Genomic DNA, 10,670 nt, shown 5'->3' with positions numbered 1-10,670 from the left:
TGAAGCTGTTTGTCTAAGGGGAAAGTAGGAGTTCAAGCTTAGGTGTGATTTCAAAGTCCTTGGGTTTTGTCTCAGTCGGGGTTTCTACTTCTGCACAAACCAAGAAGCAAGCTGGGGAGGAAAGGGTTTATTCAGCTTACACTTCCACATTGCTGTCCATCACCAAAGGGAGTCAGGACCGGAACTCACACAGGTCAGGAAGCAGGAGCTGATGCAGAGGCCATGGAGGGATGTTACTTACTGGCTTGCTTCCCCTGGCTTGCTCAGCTTGCTCTCTTGTAGAACCCAAGACCACCAGCCCAGGGACGGCACCGCCCACAATGGGCTGGGTCCTCCCTCTTGATCTCTAATTGAGAAAATGCCTTACAGCTGGGTCTCATGGAGGCATTTCCTCAGCTGAGGCTCCTTTCTCTGTGATAACTCCAGCTTGTTTTGAGTTGACACAAAACCAGCCAGGACAGGTTTGTTGTTATTGTTCTTGCTGTTGTTGTTGTTTCTTTTTTCTCTATGTGGCAATTTGCACCCTTAAGAAACATAAAGGAAGGAATAGGGTTGAAGAGATGGCTCAGTAGTTAAGAGCACCGACTGCTTATACAGAGGACCTGAATTTGGTCCTGGCACCCACACTGTGCAGCTCAATTGCAGGGATAAAATGACTTTGACCTCATTAGGGACCTGTGCTCATGTGTACACACACACACACACACACACACACACTAATCCACTTAAAATTTTTAAAGAATTTACTTGTATTATTTTTAATACAAGTGTGTGTGTGTGTGTGTGTGTGTGTGTGTGTGTGTGTGTGTGTCTGCATGTCTGCAAGTCTTTATGTCTACCTTATGTATGGTTCATGCCAGCTGAGGTCAGATGAGGGCATCAGACCCCTTAAAACTAGAGTTACAGGTGGTTGTGGGCCACCATGTGGGTGCTGGGAATTGAACCCCAGCCATCAGCAAGATCAATGATTGCTCTTAACCACTGAGCCATGTCTCCAGCCTTAAATTCTTTTTTTATTTTTATGTTTTAAGAAATACAAAGGAGGAGGTTGGGGATTTGGCTCAGTGGTAGAGCGCTTGCCTAGGAAGCACAAGGCCCTGGGTTCAGTCCCCAGCTCCAAAAAAAAAAAAAAAAAAAAAAGAAATACAAAGGAAGAGGCTAGTCAGATGTTAAGAGCACTGACTGCTCTTCCAGAGGTCCTGAGTTCAATTCCCAGCAACCACGTGGTGGCTCACAACCATCTGTAATGGGATCTGATGCCCTCTTCTGGTGTGTCTGAAAACAGCTACAGTGTGTACTCATATACATTAAATAAGTAAATCGTTAAAAAAAAAAAAAGAAAGAAAGAAAGGAAGAAAGGAAGAAAGAAAGAAAGGGGTTGGGGATTTGGCTCAGTGGTAGAGCACTTGCCTAGCAACCGAAAGGCCCTGGGTTCGGTCCCCAGCTCCGAAAAAAAAGAAAAAAAAAAAAAAAAGAAAGAAAAACAAAGGAGACTGGGCAGTGGTGGGACACACCTTTAGTCCCTAAACGTGGGAGGTAAAAGCAGGCAGATCTCTGTGAGTTCAAGGCCAGCCTGGTCTACAAAATGAGTTTCAGAACAGTCAGGGCTACAGAGAGAAAGCCTGCTGCTACTGCAACAGTAACCTTTGTTATTATTGTTAAAGGCAGAGTAGAGCTGGGTGACACAGACCTTAGCACACACAAGGCCCCAGGCTCAGCCTCCATCAATACTGTACTTTTAGAGTGTGTTAGGATTTGAAAATATTTTTTTACCTGTGAAATCCAACACCAAAAAACCCAAGGTATACTTTATTCACAGAAAAATTATTCATTAGATAAGTATTATGATGTTAAGTTTTTGATCTCAAGTTGTTCAAATGAATTAAAAACTCAGTTCAGTTACAGTAAGGTGTAGTGGTGCAGGCCTTTAGTCCCAGCACTCAGGAGGCAGAGGCAGGTGGATCTCTGAGTTCAAGGCTACATAGTGAGACTGTATCTCAATAATAATAATAATAATAATAATAATAATAATAATAATAATAATAAAATTAAGAGAATAAAGATTAAATTACAGCACTACGATTTTTCTTGTTACTTCCTTTATTGTAAAATCTAAGGGAAAACCAGGTTTTCTTGTGCACACACATGAGTCTCAGGACTCAGAAACTATATACATTTTTCGTCGGACCCTAAGATGAAATTCTTCGGCACATTTTCAAGTCTGTTTCTGATCCGACTTCTAGAGAGCAGGCCCTGATGAGGACCAGAGATGGCTGGCCTGTTAAAGTACTCTCTGGCTTCTTTTCCAAAAGCAATGGTTTGTACACACAGTACTGAATGGTGCCTGAGGAGTCGCTGCTCTCAGTTTAAATGTGTCACTTTTCTAACCTTGCACATGTAAGCAGGCTGTGCGTATTGGTGGAGATGGCTTTCAAAGGCTCTCAACCATGTGCTTCAAATCAAGGCAGTGCCCTTGGTCACAGCCACAGGAACAGTGACGACACAATGAACCATGGCGCATCTGGTAGATCGCAGCAGAACGCTGGGACGGTATCATCCGGTTGTCACACACCCTGTGTCACACAGTGCCGGAAGAGCTCTCGCAGCCTGTATTTGTGGTAAACATACAAAAGTCCCCGAACACTCCTGTCTCCCTCTGTGAAGGGAGTCACACTTTCTTAACCGCTGAACCCGAGGACACTTCCCATTCACAACCTTTAAAGCGAGGCCTGTTTCCACCGGGAACCCGGCAAACGAATTAACCAACAAAACCATCAACTTCTCTATCTTGAGAGAGAAAACTGAAAGACATTGAGATAAACATCATTTTAAAGGCTGCTAGAAATATTCCAAAGGAGAAGTTTCCTGACAGTAAATGCATTGCCTTAACTGGGGGTGGGGGTGGGACTTCCGGGGGTGGGGCTTCCTGTTTGAGCCTGTTATCCCAGTCATCTCCACTATAGACTACCTGGCTGTCTTCCGTGAGCATCCATTGTCTATTTTCTAGAACTTAAACTCTTGTATTCGTCTTCCGTTTCTCCCTAACTCTCCAAATATTCCAACATGAGATTTTCATTAAAAACCACAGATTTAAACACGGCGTGACACACTCGTGCCACATATGACTTGAACTACTGATAGTTTACAGGTTGCCAAATAACTTAATGAAATTCACGATGCAAATCCCTGGCTTAAGATGAATGAATCCATCTTGTCCTCAGAGAAAATTAAGCAGTCCAGTGATTTTTTTTTAATTACTTATGAAATAAAGGCAAAAGTAAGACGTAAAACGGTATTTCTAAAAGACATGTTAGAAACCCAGTTACTGTAAATCTGTAACAAAGATAAATGGATGGCGTGGCATCACTTCCTGAAAACTGTTAAGGAGGTTTATAGTCAGTTAGTGGTTTCAAAAGAGACTTCAGGGGACTAGAGAACATTCTTTTACTGTGTGATATATTAAATATATACTATATATACATATATATGTATGTGTGTATGGGGTGTGTGTGTGTGTGTGTGTGTGTGTGTGTGTGTATGTATGTACATACAATAATACTGAAATGGGAATTCATTTAAGCTAATCATTGAGCCTGCTACCATTTGGCAAGTGTATTTCCTTTTCTTTTCTTTTTTTTTTTCTTTTCTTTTTCTTTTTTTCGGAGCTGGGGACTGAACCCAGGGCCTTGCGTTTGCTAGGCAAGCACTCTACCACTGAGCTAAGTCCCCAACCCCGTGTATTTCCTTTTCAAAGCTGGCTTGGCTCCCAGTGACTGACTAGTGTGTAACTGGCACAACTCAGCTGTTTCTGTTCTGTGGATTTCTGTTAGCAAGGATATATCAAAAGTGTCAAGTAGTCATTCATATTCTTGTAAAAACAAACAAAAGCCCTCGCTTGTTACTGTAACAGATATACCTTAAAATGTGTCACATTGCTATGTCTGAAAATTAAAAATACAGAAATCTTCAAAGATGGGGTGCTCAGGAAAAGGGAATTTGAGAACCCTTATTCAGAATAAATTATAGGTCCACAGCCCAGCGATTCTTAAGAATTTGATTTGTCAGATCACGGCTCATCTTCTCCACTCTGCTGTGGTCCAACCACTGATTGGCGTGGTGTGCGGTCCAGTCCCGTTTTGCAGGCTTCAGGTGGAATTTTCTTGAATGTTGGCAAAACTGGTGCTCGACTTGAGACGTTTGGCTGCGGAGACACAAGTGCCAGGTTTCACTCCTGCTCTCGAGGGCTTATCCAGTGTTTACATGCAAACCGCACTATTGTCTATTTACTGGCTGAATCTCGCTTGATCCAATTTTCTTAGATGTAAAACCTAAGTTGTTCTTTCTTTTTTATGAACAGCATAAAATTAAATTAAGTAAAGACCACTACCCATGACCTCCTTTAAAAAGTACCTAATAAAGCAGGCATCCACACCTTCTTGGGCACTGCAATCTTCATGTGCAGATAAAGAATAACGATAAAAGTCCAAGCTAGAAATCAAACTCTAAATGCCTCTTAAAATACAAGAATGTTTACAAAGCTTCTACTGCAGTCATCTTTAATTGTGAAGGCTGAAGAATTCCTCCTCCTTATGAGACAACCCCATATCTAATATAATCAAGGAAAGGAAAAATAGACATCCTGAAAGAAAGAACATTACCTCTATTTTCAGATTAAAAAAATTCTTTTTCAAGCAGGGCCTCCTGGCCCTTGGGAGACAAAGGACAGAGGGTTGAGAGTTTGAAGCCAGCCTGGCCTACGTAGCAAGTTCCACACCAGCCTGTGCTACACAGCAAGACCCTATCTCAAACATACATCCTCATGCATTGTTGGGGGGACTAGGGTGCTGGTTCAGTGGTAAAGGGTATTTCTACCACTTATAAAATTCTAGCTTCAATACCCAGCACCAAGCGAGAACAACAAAACACACACATTTTGTGTGTGTGTGTGTGTGTGTGTGTGTGTGTAAATGTCACAATGAAATGCATCATTAATCCCAGCAGAGGCAGGGGGATCTCTATGAGTTTGAAGCCAGCCTGGTCTACTGAGCAAGTTCCAGGATAGCCAGAGCTATAGAGAGAAACCTTGAGTCCAAAATCAATCACAATCAATCAATCAATCAGCAAAAAGGCTCTAGTTTAAAAAGAAATATTTTAAAAATTGAGTTGAAGATCACACACAGCACTGTTAGCAAACTATGTAATATTCAGCTACAGTTATGAGGCTCCTGGCACTGAGGTTTAAATAGAATTGTGGCCGCCTACTGAGGCAGTGTTTTGAACGGTTGAGGGCAAACGTTTCTCAAGCTCAAAGACTGAAAGCCCATAGTGCCACCCATGGTGGGAGCGGCATACGCTGAGATCTGAGAATTGCTGGCCTCACAGGTTTGCAGGCCCAGAGGAGGAGCTGCAGCAGGGCCCAGCCGCCTCTATTCCCTTGCCTTGTCTTACGCTCTGCACAATTCCCGAAGGCATAACCAAAGCAGGGAGCAGTCGTGTATCATCAGTGTACGCAGGGGGGAAGGGCGGAGGCCAGCCGGGGAGGGAGAGCAATCATCTGTGTGCATCGGCGCCCGAACTCTTACCTCACACCAGTGTTTGGGGGTTCTCATGGGTGATTTTCTCTCCTTCTCTGTCTGTCTGTCTTTCTTTCTCTATGATTTTATTGCTTATTTGCTTTGGCTTTTTGCTGTGTTAATTTCTTTGTTTTTGAGCCTGGGTTGAACTGTGAGGCCATTGCTGGCTTAGAACTCATCATACAGACCAGGCTGGCTTTAGCTCAAGGATCTATCTTCTGCTTCCTGAGAACAATACTGCCTGACATTACTTGATTCGGTATTTTTTTCCACAAAGAATTTCACAGGGGATGGCATTTTGATGCTAACATTAAATGGACTCTAGTATTCTTTTGTTTGACAAATGTCTGGGAGCACTCACTATGGCCAGACACTTCCTAGGTACTGGTGACATGTCGGTATACAAGAAAAAAAAAATTCTGGTTCTGATGAACTTTATGATCCAATCAAGGGAGAGGAATCTATCGGGTAGAAGAAAGAAGTGAAGGTTAAGTCTCCGCAGCTTTTCAGCACCAGCACCAGCTTATGACGGAGCACCATTAAAGACAGACAGACCACATCCTTCTAAAACCGATCCCTGTCTGTCCCCCTGCGTTACGGTGCTGAAGGCTGACTCCACAGCCTTGTGCACACATGTAAGAGCTTTGACACAGCTCTCCCGGCTCCTTGTCCCCAAAGTCTTTTACATATAGGTGCTCAGCTAAACGGATGGTCACCTATGGAAAAAGGAACTTACGTAGAATGAGCTTGCGCTTCTTTTGCTCGGAGTGAAGGAAGCTACTCAGGTAGAAGACGACAGGCAGAAAGAGAATGAACACGGAAACGGCAACCACAGACACTGTGTCGCTGCAGGTGACGGAACAGTTGAAGGTTCGGCTCCATAGCTTCCGGGTAATGTTCATCTAGAAAGACATGTATTACAATCTGATTAGACCTAAGTTCCTGTCAGTTTCTCAGTATATTTTTGCAATCCAAACATCATTTAAAACAGCTTTTAAAACCCACTGATAGTTGACAACTGTTTCTTCTGCCAGGGCTAAAAAGCTGGTTTACCATTAGTAACTGTATACTTTGTTTCCTTTTGTTTTTGAGACTCTCCAAGCGACCCTGGCTAGTTTGGAATTCACTCTGTAGATCGGGCTGGCCTCGAACTCAGAGATCCACCTGCGTCTGCCTCCTGAGCGCATGTGCCACCAGCACCGGGTTGTCGCTCTATAGACTTATAACCACACAAAGAAGTTACATTCTAAACACATAATTACCAAGGTATGCCAGAAGGTCAGCCATTTTATCTCCCAGAGAATGTGTAGTTATAAAGACAGAGTAAAGACTCTGTTTCCTCAATTAAAGGCCATGTATCGCAGAGAGCCTGCTATTAAGCAAGTACGATCATTAGACTGAGATGTAAAAACCCAAAGGCCTTCGGGGCTGCCATGTTCAGAGCTTTTTACCGTATGGAGACCTACTGCTCCAGAACAGTTACCATTAAGCTGGTTTGGAAATGCAGATGTGACTATTCTTAACCAGCAAGCTCTGCCATTTTGATCTGGAGTTCTCTACTTTCCAGACACTGATTTGTCTTTCCGGATACCTAGTTCTCAAGCATCATATTGCCTAGGAGGGCACGACTGCCACCTACTGGCGCTCTGTGGGAAGACAGGCTGTGCAATGGCGAAAAGGCTTCCAGATTCCCCTACGTTTACTCTTTTTACCCATACAAAGACAGTGTAACCGACATCCTGGGTGTGGTGGAGCATGCCTGCAATCCCAGTACTAGGAGAGGAAGCAGGAGGATCACTGCGAGTTCAGGGCTGGCCTGCGCTTAGTAATGGGACCTCGTTGTTGCTCAATGGCATGCGTGCACACACACACAGACACAGATACATACACACACACACACACACACGTACACACAGACACATACATGCACATAACACACACATACACACACTCATACAAACACACACACACACACACACACACACACACACACACACACACACTACTGTGAATTGCCTTACCCACTAAATGATGAGTTAGAAAACACTAGGTCTATGTGCCCTCGCGTGGCTCACATTTTGGCGAGGAGATAGACCATGAGTAAACTTTTCAGATTATCATATAGATAAAGAAATTTATGCAATAAGTGCATACGATCTTTTGGAAACACGGTAGTTAGCTGCAAAACCTCTTCAATCAGCACCAACTGGACAGAGAACTGAAATTTAAGCACACGGAAAACACCACGCCCCTGAAAGCCACGGCCACTCTCTTATCTACCCCCCAAGCCCTTTTGTTTTTTGAGCCTGGGTTTCACTGTGTAGTCCTGGCTGCACTTTCTGGTAGCCCAGTGCACCCAAGAGAGGCTAATACCGAAAGTGCATTCAACGGCTGCCAGGTGTGAACCTCGCCGGAAATACTCACTGCATCCTCCACGTCGATGCACAAGTGCGTTCCCGGCTCCGCCTTGCTCTCCAGCCCGTTCATTTTCTGCATTTCGCTGTACAGGAGGCTCAGAGTTCTGTACGCCTCTTTACAGTTCTTGCACACTTCTGAGTAATTCTTTGGTGGGGGGAGGCTGTACGTGCGCCCCTGAAATGACAAAGGTAAGACACACGGTACGTAGTGGACACAGCTTCCCTGCACGTCAACCGTTCGCCGCCCTGCCCCGCCCCCGAGCCCAGACGGAAGACAATATGGAGTATTAAAGGCCTGCAGTGAGGGGTTGGGGATTTAGCTCAGCGGTAGAGCACTTGCCTAGCAAGCGCAAGGCCCTGGGTTCGGTCCCCAGCTCCGAAAAAAAGAAAAAAAAAAAGGCCTGCAGTGAACCCAGAAATAAACCCACACAGCACCGCCACCAGATGGACGCCAACGGCACTTGGAGAGAAGACAAGCCCAAGCCTCCTTAACAAATGGCGCCGGGAAGTTGGGTATCCACGCGTCTAGACTGAGACTCGATCCCTTGCCCCTACTCTGACAAAAATCAACTGGAAAAATAAATCAAAGACCTTGATTTAGGACCTCAAACTTTGAAATCCCTAGAGGAAAAACATACAGGAAACACCAAGACAGAAGAACAGGCGAAGAATCCGGTTGATAGCTGCCTGTCTTTAAGCAATGACCCACGTACAGTTGTTGGAACCCGCAGGCAAGCTGTCCTCTGATAGCCACATGCAAACCCTAAATAAATATATGAAAATAATTCTTTTTTTTTAAAGATTTATTTATCATATATAAGTACACTGTCGCTGTCTTCAGACACACCAGAAGAAGGCATCGGATCCCATTACAGATGGTTGTGAGCCACCATGTGGTTGCTGGGAATTGAACTCAGGACCTCTGGAAGAGCAGTCGGTGCTCTTAACCACTGAGCCATCTCTCCAGCCCATGAAAATAATTATTTAAAAAAAAAAAGAAAAAGGAAGAAAAGGCAGTGGCTTTCTGAACAAGGCTTGGACAGAAGAAGATCATGGGATCTATGAATAGGATCAAAGCACAATTTACATACATGTAGGATAAGAATGTCACATACAATTACCATACATTAATAACAAGGAGAACGGCACAAAAGCCACTGGAGACCCCGAGGAGAAAACGGTGATGGGCTGTGAGGAGGGGCGGTTCCTAGAGCACTTAGATGATGAGTCCTGAGGATCTGGGGGCACAAGGCAAGGGTCTCTAGAACTTTCTAGGAGACCTGGAATGTGGGAGGAAGGCAATGGGGTACCCAGCACTTTCTAGGTGTCTCTTCATTTTGAAACTGCTACATGGGCCTCTGATCAACCCTGCGGAGGACATCGGAGACATCAGTAGTCCACTGCCTAAGGGCTGACGGCTAATATGAACCTTCCTGAGTTATCTCACTGTTGACATTTGTACTTAACGATGCTGTTCTTTCCAAATAAATTCATTCATGCTAAGCTTCACAGCCTAAACAGCATCCTCTATTGGAATGAAATTAGACTTTTCTTAGGGGAGGGATATGAACCCCATTCAACCCTCTCTCTTTTTTTAATTGGATATTTTATGCACCTATATTTCAAATGTTATCCCCTTTTCTGGGTATCCCATACCACCTCCCCCTGCTTCAATGAGGGTGCTCCCCACCACCACCCACTCACCCATTTCCACCTCACCACCCTGGCATTCCCCTACATTGGGGAGTCAAGCCTTCACAGAACCAAGGGCTTCTCCTCCCATTGATGCCTGACAATGCCATCCTCTGCTACATATGTAGCTGGAGCCATGGGTCCCTCCATGCGTACTCTTTGGATGGTGGTTTAGTCCCTGGGAGTTCTGGGGGGTCTGGTTGGTTGATACTGTTCTTGCTATGGGGTTGTGAGTAGCAATGGGGGATGGGGAACTCTGGGTAGCCACCACCAAGTCCCAGATGCCAGAAAAGTGAGAGGCTCCCAGGACCCAACAAGGATGACATTAGCTAAAATGCCCAACAAAGGGGAGGGAGAACCTGTAGAGATCACATCCAGAGGTTAGGCAAGGCCACCCATTCATCTCCAAATTTTTAACCCAGAATTGTTCTTGTCCAAAGGAAATACAGGGACAAAGAACTAAGCAGAGACAGAAGGAAAGGCCGCCTAGAGACCGCCCCACCTGGGGATCCATCCCATATGTAGCCACCAAACACAGACACTATTGCTGATGTCAAGAAGTTCTTGCTGCCAGGAGCCTGATATGGATGTCTCCTGAGAGGCTCTGCCGGAGCCTGACAAATACGGAGGCAGACACAGCTGAGTACGGGGACCCCAATGGAGGAGTTAGAGAAAGGACTGAAGGAGCCCACTCAACTCTCTCATCTCAGCTCCTAACTCAGACCTTTCTAGTGAATGGAAGCGGAGAGACAGCCTGCAATGTGGGGAGGGGGTAGGGGTAGCATGCCAGCAAACCCCAGGCTCTGGCTTCTAGGCAGACACCTGTATTTTGAAGCGCTCACTTATGTCTTTGCTCCCCATTCTCTCTAGTCTTTACCATGAGCAAAGGGCGCCTACCGAACATAGAGACAAGAAAGAAACCACGTCTCCCCTTAAACTCCCACACGAAAGAGACACCTTCCACGGGTCGATTGTGAATGTAGCCAAA

At 44.9% G+C, this 10,670-nt stretch overlaps 1 protein-coding gene across 2 annotated transcripts in view; it reads right to left on the bottom strand.

Moving 5' to 3' along the window:
* Positions 1 to 2,082: 2,082 nt before the first annotated feature.
* The window catches only part of Ostm1 (osteoclastogenesis associated transmembrane protein 1), a 33,927-nt gene continuing 25,339 nt past the window's right edge, over positions 2,083 to 10,670 (bottom strand). For both annotated transcript variants that reach the window (NM_001029925.2, XM_087598241.1), the window contains exons 4-6: positions 7,998 to 8,165; positions 6,310 to 6,475; positions 2,083 to 4,201 (exon numbers count right to left, since the gene is read on the bottom strand). In NM_001029925.2, the coding sequence (NP_001025096.1) occupies positions 4,146 to 4,201; positions 6,310 to 6,475; positions 7,998 to 8,165 (390 nt within the window). In that variant the 3' untranslated portion in view covers positions 2,083 to 4,145. The remainder of the gene's footprint in view (positions 4,202 to 6,309; positions 6,476 to 7,997; positions 8,166 to 10,670) is intronic.

The sequence above is a fragment of the Rattus norvegicus genome, chromosome 20 (assembly GCF_021556685.1).
Source record: "Rattus norvegicus strain SHRSP/BbbUtx chromosome 20, alternate assembly SHRSP_T2T, whole genome shotgun sequence".
NCBI classification, from domain to species: Eukaryota; Metazoa; Chordata; class Mammalia; order Rodentia; family Muridae; genus Rattus; species Rattus norvegicus.
This window is presented reverse-complemented; position numbering and strand designations above follow the sequence as displayed.